Raw genomic sequence first — 22,431 nt, 5'->3', positions numbered from 1 at the left:
GGTGTAGGGTCTGAGCCTACTGAGAATGTAATTTGAACATGATATTAACATTCTCGTATCCTTATAATTTCACTTTGAAGTCGTAAGAAAAATTAAATTGTGAAATTTAATGCTTTAAGTTTAAAAAGTTGGACATTTGAAATGTTTTGTTATTGTATATATACCTGAGATAATGTTCTATATAATGGGTGATTTAGTAAGTAGCTCTCTCAACATTGAAATCCATACCTACAAAATATTTGTTACCATATTAAACTAGGCAAAAAAAAAACCCAAAAAACAACCAAAATATGTGTTTACTGTATCTTATGACTGACCTTAATTTTAGAGAGCCAACCCTGACTTTTTTTTTTCACTGAAAATTGGGCAAATTATATTTTCATTGGTATTATTCTTTATATGCAGCAAATGTTTTCTTTTGTTCAACCGCTATCTTCCTGCCAAAAATTGGCAACAAGTAATTTGTAAAACCGAGTAAAACAATGACTGACAAAAACAACTTCAACCAAGTAAAACATAATGACTGACAAAAACAACTTCAACCAAGTAAAACAATGACTGACAAAAACAACTTCAACCAAGTAAAACATAATGACTGACAAAAACAACTTCAACCAAGTAAAACAATGACTGACAAAAACAACTTCAACCAAGTAAAACATAATGACTGACAAAAAACAACTTCAACCGAGTAAAACATAATGACTGACAAAAATAACTTCAACCGAGTAAAACAATGACTGACAAAAACAACTTCAACCGAGTAAAACATAATGACTGACAAAAAACAACTTCAACTGAGTAAAACATAATGACTGACAAAAAACAACTTCAACCGAGTAAAACATAATGACTGACAAAACCAACTTCAACCAAGTAAAACAATGTCTGACAAAAACAACTTCAACCGAGTAAAACATAATGACTGACAAAAAACAACTTCAACCGAGTAAAACATAATGACTGACAAAAACAACTTCAACCGAGTAAAACATAATGACTGACAAAACCAACTTCAACCGAGTAAAACATAATGACTGACAAAAACCAACTTCAACTGAGTAAAACATAATGACTGACAAAAACAACTTCAACTGAGTAAAACATAATGACTGACAAAAAACAACTTCAACCGAATAAAACATAATGACTGACAAAAACAACTTCAACCAAGTAAAACATAATGACTGACAAAAACAACTTTGACAAATGGCCGTTCAATGAAAATAAGGTAAACACAATACCGGATCTGATTCCAGAACAGGATAAGAATATATCCTGGTTTGCTGATGAAATTTAAAAAAAATAAATTTGCCGACCAATCCTATTTTTCCAGCAGGTTACAAAAATGTACAATAAACACACAGATTTTTTTTTTGGGGGGGGGGGGGGGGGGGATGGGGGCCTAATGAGTGCCTTATGTGTTGAAATCATTGGGGTGCTAAAAATAAAAGAGAAGAAAAAAGATGAAAGAAATGAAAAAGAATAATAAGAATAAGAATAACAACAAATTAGAACTTTTCTTGTTTAAAATCTTTTTCAAAATAGAATTCTGTTTGTAAAGTGATTTGATAATTGCAGATATAACCATCATTCTTGTGTTATTGTTGTCTAAACATATTATATCCACTGAAAAAAACCAATAGAAGGTTCAAAATGGTAGTTATTCATATCTAGGGATAATAATGGATTTGGGGTCATGCTAAGAAAAGAAATGAGTTGAGAATGGAAGGAGTTTTGCAGTATGACTGATGCACTTGTTACTCCTTTGTACTTGCTGTTTTGTCTACATAAGTATGGTTTTATGGTGCAAATATTGTATATGTCAAATTAAAGTTGATCTACAAAATTCAGTCATTATTTTCACACTGGAAAATTCTTTCCCATTCATAAAAATACCTGGTTTGCATTGTTGCTTGAAATTCTGTGGTGACTTTAGAAAGAGTTAAATATTGAAGCAGAAAACCACAAATAAAATGATTTGATTCAAGGTTATTAAAGAAATATCATAACTTAACATCTCTGTAATGAGCCTTGAGAAACTGGAATTTCTATCAAAATCTTAAATTAGAAAATTATCACAACCTTATCTTAGAACTGTCTGACTTGGCTTCTATCAGCATGCCTATAGATGTTTTTGTCAGAAGCACAGCATTAAACATTGACTTTTACAGTTCACTACATTAAAACCATTGAGCTCTAGTCTGGAACCAACCAAGACGATTAATTCAGTGACAATTTACAGATACTATATCTTAAAAATAACAGCACATGCTGTGGCAAAAAATGTATTTACACAAAAACTTTAAATATGTTTTTTTTTTTCTCTGTTCTGAACACTAACCTGGTACTTTCTGCCTTTAATTTACCATGACATTGTGTTTTAGCATTGATTCCCATACAATCATATAATAATAAGGGTGCTAATATTTTTTTTAAATAAAGCATGTAGGATGCAGCATGGATTTGCACCTTTCCTCTTAAAGTTATATGTAGTGCTTTCTTCCATTCAACCTCTCTATATAATGCAGTGTTTTTATACAGCTGAGATACCTTAGTATTTCAGTGCAATATCTGCATCGAGTCTCAGTGCATACTAAAAGAACTAAGACATTTAAACAATAGTTATGATTTCTTGGTATGAATGAAAGGCGATGTGGGTCAATAATACAGCAACCAAACAGTAAAAAGACACAAAAGACATTTAGAAATTGTCTTTTTCAGCCACATTATGTTGATAAGTTGTTCTGCCTTATAGATTTTCATAAAGACAGTAATATGCATATATCAAAAGGTCGAACTAAAACAAAAACATGAACTTCCGTTAGGGTGCTTAACTGAGGGACTATAAGTTAACATAATTAGAGGTTCAAATGTACTATTTAAACTTCTGGTAATTGTAGAACAAATTGACTGTTTTAATTCATGATAAGAGCTATTTACTTGAGTATTTTGAATTTTTTATTAGTTATTCAAATATTAAATGAATTGCCGAAAGAAAGGATTTAAATTGATCTTTAAAATTTCATTTATAACTATTGATCTTTGTCAAAATTCAATTCATAGCTTGCATATTTGAAATGCATAGGAAATGTGAGGATTGGAAGTAAAATATCTGATCATGGCAATGTAATAGTGTGACTTAGGAAGGGTGCCTTATGGATACATATTCTTGTATTGCTAAAAGTCCACTTCTCTTTTCAGATCTTATAGTTTGTCATAAAAGATTTGTGAATGCAAGAGTAAAATTTAAAGAACTGATTCATAATATTCTTTGGTGTCCTCTATAAATGTGCACTTTCCAACCATGGTTGTACTATGGTCAACCTTGGTCAAACATGGTCTAATGGAGATGGTTAATCATGCTTTTTGTTATTCATCATCAACAAATATGGTAAACCATGATCAACCATGTTTCCTGCCATGGTCAACCGTGTTTCCTACCATGGTCAACCATGTTTCCTGCCATCAAAAATGCTTGAAAAAAATTAATTATTTTGACATCCCCATTGTTATCTGTTTTATAGTTAATTTTTTCAATATTTCTGATTTATAGATATTGAAGCTTGGCATAACTCCAGGATGTCTCTTCTCTCAGGTGCCCATGGAATGTTTCTTACTTTTAAACTTCTACCTACAGATTATGACTACAAAGCCTACATAGAAATGAATTATAAGTTTAGATAGATGGGTTTTACCCTCATTTAGATTCAATCTACACACACAGCCAGTGGTTTTCAATTATAACTATATTGCTTGGTACTTCAGGGTCGGAGAGTGGATAGAAAGTGGAAACAGTAGAATGTGTCGAGTAATATTGCATTGGTGAAAAGACTTTGTTGTTGAAAGATTGATGATTATGTTTTGTGGTTTGGGTATACTCTGGTCCATAACTTTATTGAATAGAAATGATAATATACAGTGTTTGATTTGGTTCTATCTATCATATGTATTGTCAGTACACTTATGTGTTATCTAGTTAAAAATCAGAATTACTTGAATCAAATTACATACCTCACCAATCTTTACTTATATACCCTCTATTTAATGATCTGAGCAGCTATGTCTAACTGATCAAGAATTATTTTAATTTGTTTCACTTCTCATATTTCAGTTAGTTGATTACTATAGAGATTTATACTCAAATTAGTCTCCACAAAATTCATTTTTTTAAGCATCCCCAATAGATACCAGTTTTAATGACCAGAAGTTTCCTCCTAAAACCAAACTTGTGTTTGATATTTTGAGCAACTTTTTATTCATGCAACCTAGCTATCTGCTTCAATCTAGTTTCAAACCTGTAATGATTTATGTCATTAAATATTGACCTCTGTAAAAAGAATGAACTTTAAGGGGTCTTAAATTATAGCACAAATTAGACCCCTTAAGATTGAAACACAATTTTCAGTTAGGATCAAAACTAATAGTTCATGTTTATAAAGCTCTAATCCAGGTCTGGAAGCAGGAACAAAGAGGTGCACTGTCTGAAAATAAGTTTACCCTGCTTAAGTGCTATGTATATTTAGTGTTAAAGAAGGTTACAATATAATACAAGGGATTGTTCACCTTATCTGTATCTAACAGGAAATAAGAAAAATAAAGGTACTAGTTCTATACCTTCTTGGGGGGTACAATACAAAACAGTACCAATCCCCTTATTCTTCCCAAACCTTATTGGTGCATAATACAAATATTGAATACTCCACTAGTTATGTACAACCTAGGGTATAACTAAAGACCAGAGTAGTCCACTAGTTATAAATCTTGACAAGGGTATAACTAAAGACCAGGGTAGTCCACTAGTTTTAAATCTTGACAAGGGTATAACTAAAGACCATTGTCGTCCACTAGTTATAAATCTTGACAAGGGTATAACTAAAGACCAGAGTAGTCCACTAGTTATAAATCTTGACAAGGGTATAACTACAGACCATTGTAGTCCACTAGTTATAAATCTTGACAAGGGTATAACTAAAAACCAGGGTAGTCCACTAGTTATAAATCTTGACAAGGGTATAACTACAGACCATTGTAGTCCACTAGTTATAAATCTTGACAAGGGTATAACTACAGACCATTGTAGTCGACTAGTTATAAATCTTGACAAAGGTATGTTATAATTCTTGACAAGGGTATAACTAATGACCATTGTAGTCCACTAGTTATAAATCTTGACAAGGGTAAAATAAAAAAAAAACAGAGTAGTCCACTAGTTATAAATCTTGACAAGGGTAAAATAAAAAAAAAACAGAGTAGTCCACTAGTTATAAATCTTGACAAGGGTATAACTAAAGACCAGGGTAGTCCACTAGTTATAATTCTTGACAAAGGTATAACTAAAGACCATTGTAGTCTACTAGTTATAAATCTTGACAAGGGTAAAATAAAAAAAAACAGAGTAGCCCACTAGTTATAAATCTTGACAAGGGTATAACTAAAGACCAGGGTAGTCCACTAGTTATAAATCTTGACAAGGGTATGTTATAAATCATGACAAAGGTATAACTAAAGACCATTGTAGTCCACTAGTTATAAATCTTGACAAGGGTATAACTAAAGACCATTGTAGTCCACTAGTTATAAATCTTGACAAAGGTATAACTAAAGACCATTGTAGTCCACTAGTTATAAATCTTGACAAGGGTACAACTAAAGACCATTGTAGTCCACTTGTTATAAATCTCGACAAGGGTATAACTAAAGACCAGGGTAGTCCACTAGTTATAATTCTTGACAAGGGTATAACTAAAGACCATTGTAGTCCACTAGTTATAAATCTTGACAAGGGTATGTTATAATTCTTGACAAGGGTATAACTATAGACCATTGTAGTCCACTAGTTATAAATCTTGACAATGGTAAAATAAAAAAAAGCAGAGTAGCCCACTAGTTATAAATCTTGACAAGGGTATAACTAAAGACCAGGGTAGTCCACTAGTTATAAATCTTGACAAGGGTATAACTAAAGACCATTGTAGTCCACTAGTTATAAATCTTGACAAAGGTATAACTAAAGACCATTGTAGTCCACTAGTTATAAATCTTGACAAGGATATGTTATAATTCTTGACAAGGGTATAACTAAAGACCAGGGTAGTCCACTAGTTATAAATCTTGACAAGGGTACAACTAAAGACCATTGTAGTCCACTAGTTATAAATCTCGACAAGGGTATAACTAAAGACCAGGGTAGTCCACTAGTTATAAACCTAACAAGGTACAATACCGTACAAAGGACCAACAGATTTTTGTCCAAATTATGTGGAATTTGTTGTACAAGTCAACCAAGAAAATCACATATAACACCTCATAAGTCTAAAGGAAGGAAAAAATTTCATAAGCTGATGAAATGTATCCAAATAGAATGATCTATTGGTTCAAACTCACTACCTCAGTGTGGTGTTCACTATGAACTACTTAGACCATTCAGACTACCTCACTGTGGTGTTCACTATGAACTACTTAGACCATTCAGCCACTGAGGCCCCTTGTATTCAAATAGTTACCTGAACATGGTGTAAAAATATGTCTTAAAAACAAAAAACTTCGTATACTTACACACTGCCGCCTTAGCTGTTGCTTCAAAATATTACAATATTGTATTGATTAAAATGGAAATTACTTGCGTAAAGTTTATAATTGGAATGAAATTTACCTCATCTATGTATAAAATGTATATATATAGTGATGATTACCAATACTTCCAATTATTTGTAACACTGAAGAATATAAGGTAGATATCGAGGAAGGGATCAAAATGTTATTGGATTTTATAAAGAACTAAAATTACAATATTTGTATTACACAAACAGGAACGAAATTCATGGAATAAATCAAGGTTTTCATTACAATAGAATATCGACTTGGGGAATTTAGAAGGTTAACTACATTGTACTTTTTATACATTGAAGATGTGAAGTATAACAAAGGATTTCTTGTAGTAAGGAAACAGACAAAGTACAGAAATAAAACTTATCACACACTCTATATACTGTCAGGTCGATGGTATCACACACTCTATATACTGTCAGGTTCGATGGTTTCTATATATCACACACTCTATATACTGTCAGGTCGATGGTATCACACACTCTATATACTGTCAGGTCGATGGTATCACACACTCTATATACTGTCAGGTCGATGGTATCACACACTCTATATACTGTCAGGTCGATGGTATCACACACTCTATATACTGTCAGGTTCGATGGTTTCTATATATCACACACTCTATATACTGTCAGGTCGATGGTATCACACACTCTATATACTGTCAGGTCGATGGTATCACACACACTATATACTGTCAGGTCGATGGTATCACACACTCTATATACTGTCAGGTCGATGGTATCACACACACTATATACTGTCAGGTCGATGGTATCACACACTCTATATACTGTCAGGTCGATGGTATCACACACTCTATATACTGTCAGGTTCCATGGTTTCTATATACTGTTAGGCTTTTCTTTTTTTTTTTAAATGAATTAAGTGCGTGTTTGTAATTTTAACCTTGATAAAATGCATTACCTAAATAAATGAGAAAATTAATGCTAATTCTGTAACTAAAGTATTTAATTTTTTCAAATGTTGAACTGTACCTCATTTTGATAAAATGCATGATGTTAAAAGGGGGACCTGTGAGGTCAAGTATAATAGTGGTTACATTGAAATAAAAATCTGTCATCAAGACTAAATGGCATTTGAACAATATAAATCATACTCATAGCATATTCTCAGGTTCAGGAATGTTAAAATACTGATTTGACTTTGATAAAGATATACCAGACTGATGGATTTTAGCCATGTTAGAACATGGAAGGGTACATCTTGTTGTCACAGATATATTGAAAAGACATTCACATAATATTCATAACATATAAAAGATTACTCATTTCATTTTGTCTTGTTTTTATAATCACTTGTTAGATTAATTAGTTGACTATTGTATAAATTGGTTTTGAAATCAGTCTCTAGTGAGAGGTCTGAAATATATACTGTCGGAGTTACTTGAAATATTTTCTAAAACTATAAGAATTAAAAGCTTTCATCATAATTGTACTAAGTAGATAAAATATTCGGCATCAGCATTTTTTGGTTTAGTCTATAATTTCCATCACATATTGGTCAACTTTTGAATCCCTAAGACGGTGTAATGATGCATAAAACAAATTATGCGGTTAATTTGAACCCAATCATCCTAAAACTGCACTGAATATGACCTAAATATGAAAGAAAATATTGAGGTCATCTGTGATCAAAGTTTTAAATGTTCTACAATTTTTTATATGTTTTAAGAATTTGTTAACAATTTGTTATTAAGAGAGTAAAATGACATACATTATTTAAGAATTGAATTCTTTAAATTCATTATGTAAAAGTACAACTTAAAGTTGGGCCATAAAAAGTATTAATGGTTTTGACATGATTTGCTTCCATTTCCTACAAGTTTATTTTACTGATATTAAATTTTTTACCAAATATTTAACATAAGATAAATGCCTTTCTGTTTCCTGTTGTCCACATCAGGATATCCACATTTTACCAAATATAATTTATATATGAAGGGCATATATAATTTTATTCTATGTTTTGTTGATCTTTTTCACTGTTTTGAAACTCCAGAGTAAAATCAATGATTATAATAAGAACATGGGTTTGTTTACAAAGCAAAAGAAGAACGACATATTAAAATTAAGAAATCATTTGTTCATGCAGAGCTCAAAATATGCTCATTTTAATATGAGTAGGTATTATTTTTGTTAATATCTTAATACCAAGTGTAGCAAGTTGTAAACAGAGTATTGCATGATGAACTTTTGTACTTCAATGCAGACCTATAAGATTCGTTCAAAAGGCTGCCATTTTGATTTGATGAAGACAAAACTCACTAGAAAAAACGACTGTTTCATGATTCGAAAATGAACAGATACATATATACTTAATTTTATAGACATTTTATTTAATATCCTAGCGAGCGACACAAATATTAAAATAAGAAGATGTGGTACATATATGAATACCAATGAGACAACTTTCCACCAGAGACTGAATAATGTAGAAGTTGGCAACTATAAGTCTCAGTGCGACCCTCAACAATGAGCAAAGCACATACTGCATTATAAGCAAGCTATAAAAGGCCCCAACATGACATGTAAAACAATTCAAACACAAAAACTCAACGGCCTGATTTATGTACCAAATGTCCATTTAAATATATGGTGATGTTCAATTATAATTGTGACGTCACGTATGTGCACCCCATGTTCTATATGAATTAGAACATGTTTTTTTTTTGTTAAAGCATATTAGAAGACCGTCGACCAAGTATCCAGATGAAGAATTTATTCTTTGATATTTTGTTTACAAAGCAAAAGAAGAACAACATATGAAAATTAAGAAATCATTTTTTCATGCCAAACTCAAAATATCTCATTTTAATATGAGTAGGTATTATATTTGTTAATATCTTAATACCAAGTGTAGCAAGTTGTAAACAGAGTATGGCATGATGGAATCATTTTGATTCTAATGGGAAACCCATCATTTTTTGTATTTTTGTGTTTCATTTTTGCATATATGTGCTTTGTCTTTATGCCATTTTGGTTTTCTTTGTTGACATATTTGTTTGTTTTTTATAGTGATTGAGATTATAACACAATGTTGACTGCTGTACCCTTATTTTTGACATTTTTACCTATTATGTCTAGTTTTTTCACACGTTGTTGTCAATATAATGGAATTTTATGCGACTGTCATACAAGTGAGAGGTTAAGCTAGCTTTAAAACCAGGTTTATCTTATATCTATTAATCCATCATTTTCTACATAAGGAAATGCCTGTACCAAGTCAGGAATATGACATTTGTTTTCCAATCGTTTGATGTGTTTGAGCTTTTGATTTTGCCAAGTGTTAAGGGACTTTCCGTTTTGAATTGTCCTTGGAGTTCGTTTTGAATTGTCCTTGGAGTTCAGTATTTTTGTTGTTTTACTTTTTGGTTATATCCTAGAAATTCATTAGAAAAAAATCCTCATTTACACAAAAATGTTATTAAATGTGAATTGATATCAAGCATTTATCATTTATTTTGACATTTATTTACATGTACCATAGAATAAGATCAATTTGCTTAAAGTCCCCCTTCTAAATTATTGAAACCTATTCTTTTGCATTAACCATTATACCTTGGGGTAAATTAGATATATATATATATATATATATATAACCAATGGGGGTCACAACATTAATTACTAGTTTTAAATTGAACATTTTAAGAAACTTATAATCAATGCGTAAAGTTTTTTTTGTTTTGATTTTTAAAATAATTATTAATTATTGTTCTCATTACAGAGCCAAAGTCTGGTTTCCGAATAGCATTCAACATGTTTGATACAGATGGCAATCAGATCGTGGATAAAAAAGAATTCTTAGTCGTATGTATTTTCTGGCACAATTATTTTATGATAGTACATTCTATAAAGTTGACAAGATATCTCTACTATTTGTTGTGCTTCGCAGACTATTCTATTTTTTTTCCACCAAATTCTGAACTAAAAGTGCTCAAAGGGAGGCAATTCTTACAAACCTACTTTGATAGCTTATGAATGAAATAGTATAAAAAGTGAATATTTAAATCTGTGTTATAGTTATTCCTTAATATTGAATAGAAAACGTAACTCTGATGCAGGTGTCCTGTTCAATTAAATAAATATGTTAACATTAATCTGATAAGTAGTTTCTCTTAGAGTTAATTATTGAAATTTACATTCCTCCAACTTTTATATATATAAATGATTAAAATTGCTCAAATATTCTAAACTTTAGTCTATTAATTTTAATTGTCGTTATATATTTTGTGTAAATGTTTTCATAGAAAAATTAAAACATGAATTTTTTTAGTATGAATTTATTCATTAATCAAGTTTTAATATTTAATGACTGAAATATATTTTGAATTTTGACAATAACTTTTGTGTGTTAACAGTATATCTTGATTTTACTATACACTGTATAACTGTGAGGGTAGATTGGGTTTTAATTTGTTATTTATTTTTGAATTATCAGACTTTTTTTTAATTGTCTTTTTCTGCAGTAATTAATTTCAACAATTGAAATGGTTGCAAACCCAATTTATTTGTGACTGTAAAGTTACATATTTTAATGGTAAATCAGAGTTTTAAGTTCCTACTTTTTATGTGATAAAGGGAAGTCATATATTAGTTCTATTCATGTCAACCAACAATACAGTGATAGGTCATTCTATACTAGACAGAGGACATTAAAATTCAATTGTATTCTCATATATTCTGTATATAGGAGTGAAATAATAGTTTTTAATATCAAATAAATCATCGTTCAACAGAGCTTGGTAAAGTATTTATTTTTTACCGAGCCAACAACACTACAGTGAATGCTATTAGCATTAAGATATTTCAAAGTATAATGAAACACATGAGTTGAGATGTACGATGTAGTGGGATTAAGTTTGGATTCTGGTATCAAACTGTTTGTTTCTCTCACATGCCTTGTTGGTTACGTCATTTGGAAATCTTGTCACAGAAAAGATATATTTATAATGAATGTTTTCACAGTGAGAATGAGGAGACTTGTTTTATGAATCGTGGATAATCAAGTTTAATGCATTCTCATTCAAGTTTATTATCAAATTTCACTGTATTACAATTAAGTTCTGGACCATTAAGTATCTGTTATGTATATGTCTTGTAAATCCTGGACCATTAAATATACGATAAGTTTTGTAAATAGTTGCCTATATAATCCTTGAATTTTAGAATAAGTTCAGTATATGATATGTATATGTATCTCTAGTCTCACTTGCTTCAGTAGACCACACACTGTTCATCTTTCCGTAAAAAGACATTTTTTACCAGATAGGGCATTCAATTGAAAAAAATCTCATCTTTTTACCAAAAATAAACTTGAAATAAACTCAATATTTTTAACTCTCCAGTAGCAATTCAAGTTTTCTTTTTTAATTGTAAAATCTCTATCTATATTTTGATGCTCTTGCGTTAGAAAATGTTTGCCATATTTTGATACTCCCTTCTTTGAAATTTATTTCAAGTTGGAAAAAAAACATTTATAAATATACTTCATTAGATAAATCAGATTTGTGTGGCCTGGTAATGAAACAAAAATCACATAATCAATATAATAAGTAAACAATATGCTTCTGGCTTTCACCCTTTTTAACAAGGGTACATGTCAGTCTTTGATATCAAGACATTTTAGTTAGCTTCCTTCACTGTATTATTTGACATAGATTAAAAACAACTTTCTGGTAGATTTTTGTTGAAGAGATTTTGTATTTGGTTCTTCTAGTTGGTGTGTAGTTGTATCATTATATATATGGGAAAAATTAGTTTGCACATACACACTAGTAGAAAGTTTTCTAGATGTCAATTGATAGTCATTTATTACATTTTTGAATAGTTTTTTCAATGGCATAGTGTTTTTCCATTATAAGGGATGCAACTCTAGACAAAAGCAAATCACTAACATATATACATGAATGCCCATAAAAAGCTAAGGTCATAGACTGTAATGTTTTTGTTTTCTAGTTTTCATGATTGTGTACCAGATCAATGCCTAAAGTAAATAAGCTCATTGTTATTCAAAGTGGAATTCTTAATAAATAAATTTAAAAAAAAAAATGGAAATAAGATGCATGTAGGTTGCAATACAATTGAATTTTATCAAGCTGTAAATTTCAGTATTCAAATATGTAAAATATATATCAACTTAAATTTGAACTGTGTTGGTATGATACAATTTACCTCTTCTCTAAGTCTTTATGTATATAGACCAGTTCTAACTAGTTAGTTACATTTGTTTTACTGACTTCTCATATTTAAACCTGTGATCTATTAACAAAGAGTTTTTTGATTGTTTACAAGTCCTGAATTGGAGCCAGCTGTTGTTCCTACAATGTTATTGTAAATACTCTGCCCTGAGCAATACACACAATCCATAAACATTTGCATTTTATATTAAAATCATACAATTTAACAACCTTACCAGGTTTTGAAATTACCTAGGTAAGACAACAGTCCAGAAGTCTGTTCCCATTGAATTATGATTTTCATTAGATTGATCAAGACCTGCGGCCTTATTTGACATAAAAATTGAGAATGGAAATGGGGAATGTGTCAAAGAGACAACAACCCGACCATAGAGCATCAAGCCTACAAGTTGAATCCAAAAAAGACCAAAAGGTCAAGAATGTAAACAACCCTAAGTCACTGTACCGCCTTCAACAATGAGCAAAACTAAAACTGTATAGGTAGATATAAGAAGATGTGGTATGAGTGCCAATGAGACAACTCTCCATCCAAGTCACATTTTGTAAAAGTAAACCATTATAGGTCAAAGTATGGCCTTCAACACGTGGCCTTGGCTCACACCGAACAGCAAGCTATAAAGGGCCCCCAAAATGACTAGTGTAAAACCATTCAAACAGGAAAACCAACGGTCTAATCTATATAAAAAACGAGAAACGAGAAACACTTATGAACCACATCAACAAACGACAACCACTGAACATCAGGTTCCTGACCTAGGACAGGTGCAAACAAATGCAGCTGGTTTAAACGTTTTAACAGGCACCAACTTTCACCCTACCTGAAACAATAGTGTAACATCACAACATAGAAAGACACACTATAAAATATCAATTGAAATGGCTTAACTCAATCAAAGGACATATTAACAAAAACAAGTGAACATACACTGAACGAATAAATTTGATCTATGACAATGTAAATACAAAATTAATAAAACAAGGGGGTTAGATATAAAACAATATCAAAAAGACAACCATAACCTTGGACAAAATGCCGCCAAATAAAATAACGTACACAGGTAAATAAAAATAATTTTGTAGTAAGGTATACATGAAGTACGGTAGCCATTAAAGACTCTAGAATTGTAAAATGTGAAACATTCACATTAGCCTAATTAATACCTGGTTTTCAGTTTTTCATCAACTTATGAGTTTGAATATCCCTTTGGTATCTTTTGCCTCTCTTAGACTGTAGTATACTCAGATTTTAACTTTGTTTTATTACAAGGCAATCTTTGGTATACATCAATGATATAGCAACATACCAACACAAGAATGTAGAAATAAGAAGATGTGGTATGAGACCAAAAAGTTAACAACTTTAGGTCACCGTACGGCCTTCAACAATGAACAAAACCCATACACACTAGAAACTAAGTAACAACACATTAGAGGTCAACAGTTGGTTGTCAATAGAACACAGATGTCTATATAAACATGCCAAGTTGTAAGTTGTCCAGGGCCTAAATATGATATGAATGAAGTTATCAAAGATCTCCTGTCTGCATCAAATTTTTAAAGTGGCAAAAACATTGATAAATGACAAAAGACAACTACTCGATAAATGATAAAAGACATAAATGATAAAAGACGGCAACTTGTATAGTTTATGACTTGGGACAGGAACATAAATATGCAAAAGGGTTAAACAAGGTACATAAAACACAATTCATGTGCAATAAAAACCAGAAAAGTATAAGCAGTATAAAGGACAACAAAAACTAAAAACACAACAATGATAATGCTGATTATTTCTGTGCCTTAGAACAATGTAGAAATCAATTTTGTACACATGTTTACAAAAAAACATAAATCACAAGTTTCCCATAGAGATTGACTCTGAAAAAATAAAATCTACTCCCAATACTGACAAATTCACTTATTCCAAGGGAGGTAATTCTTAATGTTTAAAGGGAAATAACTGATATATGGTAGTCTTGTTACTTTGTTGTTCTTCTTAACAATATCAGCAGTAGATAATACATGTATTGTATAAAACCAGAAACATAGATATGTCATCAATTATGTATGACAAAGATGTTAATCATTAAAAAGGGATGATTTCACTTATTTTCTTCAACCACAGATCTTGAAAATAGACATAGAAAACAGAAGAGTCCATGCTACTGATAGTATTAAGGTATAGGTTACAACAACAGGGTTATTTAGTAACTGACCTTTAACCTACCACGATTTCAAATACCATGCATGATTTTAATTAAGACACGTTCACACTATGCCATTGTTTTTCATCATCGTAATAATTTTATTTATTTGCTTGTAATCATTTTTTTTGTTTATTTCACACATATTTTGATCTTGTTGATTTTCTTTCTTTCAGTTGGAATCATTCTTCGCTCTGCCCCCACAGGAACGTAAATTTGTTCCTCGACCACGTGCCAAATTGCAGGCAATTTTAGATGTATGTTCCAATCCTATGCAAAGGCAAATTATATCCCGAAAGGCTTAAGAAGTACTCAATTATTTATGAAACTGGATAAATGAACATGATGAAAATAGAATATATTTATTTATTTCTATACCATTTGAAAAATATTCAATTGAAATTGTCTGAATACGAGAAATAAAGTTTTAACAATAAAATATAGAAAAAATATGGAATTATAGATACAAAAAATTGTTAGAAACAAAAAAATAGCTGTATTTCCTAAATGATTGACCTACTTATGAAGCCTTTCTGCTGCCATTCTCATTTGCATCATTTTTGTGTCTGCATTGCCTGCATGCTATCCTATACTGCTAACCATGCGCATGAGTCCATACTGGTAGATGGTCTTTAATATTATGTAAACACAAAATATTGGTTTGAAATACAGGACAGAACAAATTGTCATGATAATAGGAATACTTTTATATGCTGATAAAGACAAAAAATGTACAGATTCATATATTAATCAGAAGCTTTTCTTAATGTCTTGAGATAAAAAATTGAGACAAAAGTTTTCCCACCTCATAGGAAAAAGAAAAACAACAGAATTAAATTCTTGTTTTACTTTCTCATGTGCATATCATCTAGAAGTTAATATCAGAAAAATATATATATTATATAGAGCATTTCTTAAGAAAAAAAGGAAAAAGGAAGAATAAAAAAATTGTATTCAGTTGATAAACATGTTGTTTTTATCCTGGATACACTCAGTATAGATCAAGGTCTGGTTGATATGTTTTATACTTTTTTCTAAATCTGTTATGAATGTCATACTTCTGTGCTGCAAGTTTTGATTCTGTTTATGTTCTAAGTTTAAGGATTTCTGATCTGAATTTTAAGTGCTTAGTAATGTTTCTGTCAGATCATTGCTTGTAATATTGCTTAGATATTAGGCTAAAATGGGTTTGACTAGCATGCTAGAAATCAATGGATTTTATCCATACAGGTTAACAGGTGAATCAAGATTTAATTATTGAGATATGTAACATGCATGTTATAGACAGAAGCATGTTAGAGGTGCATGCAAGTTTTTCATGCGTTTAGTCAGAAAAAATGCGCAGTTATTTTACACTGATTTAATATTTTTAGTAATGATTGCATAGAGTACTTTGTCTTTGGTAGTATTTGCCTTGTTTTGTGACAATTATTTTTTAACTAAATATTTATAGAATGATTTTTTTTCTTATGAAGAATTACAATGTTTTAAAAGCTTTATACATGTAAATCGGCATACACCTGATTGTGTAGTAAAATTTATTTGTTTAATTCAGCAAGATTTAGTGTATTGTAGTTACTAGTAGCTACTGTGTAATTCTATCATAGTATCAATGGTTGATCAAAGCAGCAATATCCTGTGTATGTTGATACCTGTTGTACATATAGTAGTAGTAGTAGTAGCACTTTATTGGCCAAACGTTACCATCTACACCACCTTTTCTTGTCACCAAACACAGCTAAAGAAAACTAACAATCACAATATTTTGTCTTTTTAACTCCTTACCAAAATAGAAGTCATACAAAATTAAGCATTAAAGATCCTGAATCATCTTAAACTCTTACCTTGTTTTCATTACTGCTAATGATTGACACACAAGCAGTTATCAGCTTGTCCAGTCAAAATGGGCACATATCAGTCATTTGCAGATAGACAAGTGTAAATATTTTAGAAAGAAGAAAAAAGAGACAAATGTAAACATTTTAGAAAGAAAAAAAAAAGGAATGTTAACTTTGGTGACATGAAGGGGAGAGTATTGTAACATTTGGTCAATGAAGTTCTGGTAGTGGGGAATTTGTCAGGTAAACACTGTAACACCACACACACACAAACACACAAATGCATAACAATTTCCCTGTATGTTAATGTTGTTTTTGTCACTGCACTGAGTCTCTGTCTGCAATCTGGACCTCACTCCTTATATAATTACCTAGAAATCATGGTCGCTGTTGTTATTAACAATATTTATATTACCAGGAAGTAAATTATAAATAGGATTGTTACATGAATTTGATGGCAGTTTTGTGTAACTTAATTTGATTCTGTTAATTTGTGGACATTAGTATCGATTCCCGAATGTGATGATGTACCATTAGGAAACAGGCTTCATTAAAAAAAGGGCAACTCACAGTCTGTTCTTAGCATAATTTACTGTAAACTTTTGTTAATTAAATTTATGAATACAAAATACACATTATAAAAAGGCTTAAGAGAAATTTATTCTTTACAAAGTGCAATTCCATTGGCTTTACAACTTACTATCAGGGTAGATTTTGCACCTTTAACTGAATTAATTCCAATTAAAGAAATATTTTTGACGTTTAAATGGGTTAATATTGAATTATATTACTGTCCTAGTGGAGTGGTATAGCAAGAATAGCTATTATGAATAGTTAAAAATAGAATAAAATTGTTAGTAATGTAAGATAGTTGTCAAATATTCCAATCCAACTGGTGTCACATGAACACAATATGGTCATGACAAATATATATTCAAAATTTATGGTCACTGTAAAATTATGATTCAGCAGCAAAGTTCACGAAAAAAATATATCAGAGAACAAGTCGCATGGAAAAAATATTCATCAGATATTTGTCCCCAGTTGAAAAAAGATTTAACAGATATGTTGTTGTTGAAAAAAAACCCACAAAGCACAAAAGTTCAAAATTAAATAAAAAAGACGTGAAAAAAATTTCAAAATGAAAAAAGACCGCAGAAGATTTCAACATAAAAGAGATTTATCAGAAATTATACAAGTTGTAAAAGATAAAGTTAATACTTGATACGAAACTACAAATTAAATGTGTAGTGAATGTCAGGAAGGTGATATGAAGAGGTCATCATACCATGGCTGACATGATAACTTTTATTGATGTTTTTGATTGTGTAGACTGAATATTTTTCTATAAACAATTCTAGGAACTTTTCCAAACAGTTTAATCCTAACAAAAAAACTATGACATATAAAAACAAATGTCAACCACAAATAGCCAATTCAAATATTATAGATAATTTATTCTTGCAATAATGTTGAGGGCTCCAATGTCTAATAAGACAATATCTTAGTTTTCTATACATATGGTTTTCAGACTGGTACAGCAAGTTTCATTTTAAATAATTAAGCTGACAAAGTTTGCATTAGTAATTGGGTTATCTCCCTCTTTTGTTTATTATTTGTTTTTCATTGCCTCATTTTGACCTATATTTTTGTTTTATTAATTGTTTACCTGTGTTTTTATCCCATTAACAATTTTACAGTTGGAAGGTGTGTTTAGTAACCAGCAACAAGATACAGCCCAAGCCATTACACGTAAAGTATGTTTATTTTATGTTAATATTTTCTTGTGCATTCATATTTCCTTATTATCGGTATACACATGATACACTGGCAAAAGATCTTTTATCCCTCTGTTTACAAAATAAATATATATGAAATATATTTCAAGTTTTATCGTTTAACCTTTGAGTTTGGTCTTAATAACAGTACATGCATGACAAACTGGTACAACACATTTAAATATTTGAAACTCTACAACTTTTATTATACCATTATTGTCTCATTAATTAAAGCATCATTCTGACAAATTGTCTGAACTGACATACTTGATATAAATGTAAACTAATGGCCTTGATGGTCTCATGATAGCATGCATCACATTTAGTAGGGGAGGTCTTTGATTTGACCATGGCCGTTTCAGACCCAAAACTTTAAAAAAATGGTATTTGACACTTCTCCACTTAAAGCATGCTGCATTAAGGAGTAGAGCAAAGACTGGTCTGCTCAAGGTCAGAATAATATGTCTGGGAAGGGTGACATGTCTTCCTGCAGATTGTAAGCAACTGTGAACTAGCATGTGAAAAATCCATGAAAAAGTCTTAGTACAAAGCAGGGTTAAAATTCATATCACATATTAACATGTCCTTGTCCTGAATATACATTGCCGCTGGACATTGAACAGCCATTCATCATCATCATCATCAAACTCATCAAATCAGCCTGATATTTGGTGTAATGAATAGTTTAGTTGTTGTGTGTCAGGAATTAAGCTTCAATAAAATGTATGTTTGTCAATTATCTGTTCATTATAGTTGTTTAGGACGGTAAGTTTGTGTTTAGGACAGTTTATAGAAATTGTTGTTTTCATTATTGAGATATTTTATAGATTTTACATATTATTTCTATGTTTTGTCATTGTTGTAACAGGATATTCCCACTAAAGGAACAATGGGTCATGTTTTAGTAGAAGCTTTCTTACGGGTAAACTTTGTGTCAGTCGGAAACACATATCTGTAGCATCGTATGTTTTGTTCTGTCACTGATCATTACTAACAACATATATCCTGATGATGACAAAAATCTAGAATTATAATGACATTTCACAGATTTTTATCATATTTTATTTGTTTCTGTTAGAAATGAGGGTCAGTGCTATGATTATATATTTGTTGTTTGTTTTTATATTTTTTATGTCTTGCATGTGATATTAGTTGCAGGAAGCAAGATGTCAGTTTTGCTATCCTGCTGTTCTAAACATTTGCAAATATTTTTATGTCTCTTTCACTTACATGTAGGTTAAAAAAAATTATTTCAATATATGATATGATAGTGTTGTGGTTACACATACAAATCAATTCTGTTGTCTGGGTCTTTTATTGTTAACCTCAGCAACTCCTTCTAAACTGCTTGACAGAATTCAACCAAACTACATGTAATAAGATTCTGCTACAGGACACAAAGTTGTTCAACTGCTATTTTAATTTTTGACTACATTGATTTCTGTGGTATCCCATACCATAAGGAAGGACTTGACCATTTCTGTTACATTACTTGATAAAAGGCTGGTGAATATCATCTAATTATTATCCTACATTTTGACCATTGGTCAAGTTGATTCTCTATTTGGTGTTTTCCTCAGTAGTTATTCAGGACAGGTTTGTCATCAGTACTTTGTCCAGTGGAATATAATGTTAATGTATATATGGCCTAGACCTCAATTTTAGTAAATTGATCGAACATTACTGTTAAAGTAAAAAGTAAGCCCTTACTTATGTGTGGTCATAATTGAACATTAAAGGGTAGTTTTATAAGTTGAGTTAAATTTTTAGATAATGTTTGTCCTCAGTAGGTGTGTAAAACAGGCATTACCAGTACATATATTACATTTTATATGATTTTGTTGTATGAAGTGTTTGTCATGCATTTGTCATGAGGCAGCTACATTGTATTCAAACTGTTGAGCATGAAACAGTCCTTAATAAGTCAATAACATTATGAACTTGAGTTCATGAAAAGAAATACATAATGCAAGGTGCCATTTCACCTAAGTTTTAATTGATCTGTGAAATTATTGACCTATTGTACAGTAGGTGAGACATTTTAGTGTGTCCACACTTTTTGTTGTCTCGCCTGTGACTAGGCAAGACATAGGTATGTTTTTCTGGTGGCGATGGCGTCAACAATTGTTTTAAGTTTTCTGCTGAAGTTAGTTTGATAAGAACTACTTGTGATAGATCAATGGTATTGTGTATGAAGTTGCAATACTATCGGTACATATTACTTTTGACAGCTATTTTGAGGCCCCTAGGTCAAGGTCCAGTTACTTTGAATCAATTAGCAATTTTCAATGTTAGATTTTCTGCTTAAAAAAAAAGTTTTCTGCTTAAGTTAGTTTGATAAGAACTACTTGTGATATATCAATGATATTTTGTATGAAGTTGCATTACTATCGGTACATATCAGTTTGACAACTATTTTGAGGTCCTGTGCCCTAGGTCATGGTCCAATAACTTTGAATCAATTAGCAATTTTCAATGTTAAGTTTTCTGCTTAAGTTAGTTTGATAGGAACTACTTGTGACAGATCAATATATTTTTTCCATAAAGTTGCATTACTATCAGTACATATCAGAGGGTGTGGATGGGGGTTTACAGAATAGAGAATAATGGGCAAAAAATAGAGAAAAATGGACCAAAAAAATAAAGAATAGAGAATAATGAGGTGCTAAAATATAAAGAATAGAGAATAATGGGCAAATGAAGGACCCCCATCCAGACCCTCATATCAGTTTGACAACTATTTGAGGCCCTGCCCCCAAGGTCATGGTCCAGTGACTTTGAATGAATACGCAATTTTCAATGTGAAGATTTCTGATTAAGTCAGCTTGATAGGAACTACTTGTGATAGATCATTGATATTTTAGTAAAGTTGCATTACTATCAGTACATATCAGTTTGACAAATATTTCCACTCCCTGCCCCAGTAGGTCATGGTCAGTAACTTTCAATTGATTATCAATAAGGTTTCTGCTTAAGTTAGTTTGATAGGAATTACTTACAACAGACAAAGAGTTACATTACTGTCTGTACACATCAGTTTGTTGACCATTTTGGAGGCTCTGCCCACTAGTTCATGGTCCAGCGACTTTGAATTAATTATCAAAGTTGCTGTCCATCAGATTGTCTTTTTCTGAATTTTATGCTGACAGGTGAGACATATCTCTGTGTCAACAGTTTTATTTGATATAGGATGGTAATGTAGGTCTAATGATTTTAGTTGAGAAGTCATTTATAATATACTTGAAGTACACCTATATTTTAAAAGACTATGGGTTAATGTAAGCTATAACATTTTAGACTATGCTATTGAAATGATCTTAATTGTTAATGAAAAATAAATAAATAAAATGCCTTAAAATTTTAAGATGTTTAATTTCTGCATCATTATATATGGTAATTAAACATAACTATAGTCTAAACTATATTGTAATAATAAACTTAAAAATACTATTTTTTTTTTAAATGAATATTAAGTTGGGAAAAGTACGAAATGCAATGCTATCATTTGCAGCAATGTGAAATACTTTATATCCTATATGTTTCTACCTTCCATCGTGAGAGTCTTCTACAGTCATCTGTTGTTTTACTACATAAAACAAACATCACTTTTATTTTTTGATTTTTGCATATCTACCATGCATTAAACACAGACAGTTTAGTTTGTTGAATATTTCTAGAATAGAATACACTCCTCTTTGGCTCTTAAGGTCATGTGGTGTGCAGAAAAAAAATGACAGCTTGAACTCAAAGTGGAGTTTGACACATACAAAAGTTTATTA

The 22,431-nt window shown here is 30.9% G+C and overlaps 2 protein-coding genes and 1 long non-coding RNA gene across 11 annotated transcripts in view; 2 read left to right on the top strand and 1 right to left on the bottom strand.

Moving 5' to 3' along the window:
- LOC127726347 (uncharacterized) overlaps positions 1-6,575 on the bottom strand; it is a 70,223-nt gene extending 63,648 nt beyond the window's left edge. Inside the window, exon 1 of the mRNA XM_052233711.1 lies at positions 6,559-6,575. The gene's annotated coding sequence lies outside the window, so the exon portion shown is untranslated. The remainder of the gene's footprint in view (positions 1-6,558) is intronic.
- Positions 1-22,431, top strand: part of LOC127726340 (calcium uptake protein 3, mitochondrial-like) — a 91,584-nt gene that overhangs the window by 55,279 nt on the left and 13,874 nt on the right. For 2 of the 7 annotated variants that reach the window (XM_052233694.1, XM_052233700.1), the window contains 4 exons: positions 10,360-10,442; positions 15,213-15,293; positions 18,575-18,631; positions 19,521-19,574. In XM_052233694.1, coding sequence (XP_052089654.1) covers positions 10,360-10,442; positions 15,213-15,293; positions 18,575-18,631; positions 19,521-19,574 — 275 coding nt within the window. Of the gene's footprint in view, positions 1-10,359; positions 10,443-14,957; positions 15,012-15,212; positions 15,294-18,574; positions 18,632-19,520; positions 19,575-22,431 lie in introns of all 7 variants that reach the window. The other 5 variants (XM_052233695.1, XM_052233697.1, XM_052233698.1 and 2 more) reach the window with 5 other exon arrangements.
- Positions 6,578-7,439, top strand: LOC127726355 (uncharacterized). Of its 3 annotated transcripts, none has more exons than XR_007993508.1 (3): positions 6,578-7,031; positions 7,074-7,205; positions 7,380-7,439. It is a non-coding gene; the product is annotated as an uncharacterized LOC127726355 (long non-coding RNA). The 3 variants fall into 3 exon arrangements; XR_007993509.1 differs by lacking the exon at positions 7,380-7,439 and adding an exon at positions 7,314-7,357; XR_007993507.1 differs by lacking the exon at positions 7,380-7,439 and adding an exon at positions 7,248-7,290.

Source organism: Mytilus californianus, unplaced genomic scaffold (assembly GCF_021869535.1).
Source record: "Mytilus californianus isolate M0D057914Y unplaced genomic scaffold, xbMytCali1.0.p SCAF_17, whole genome shotgun sequence".
Lineage (NCBI taxonomy): Eukaryota > Metazoa > Mollusca > Bivalvia > Mytilida > Mytilidae > Mytilus > Mytilus californianus.
This window is presented reverse-complemented; position numbering and strand designations above follow the sequence as displayed.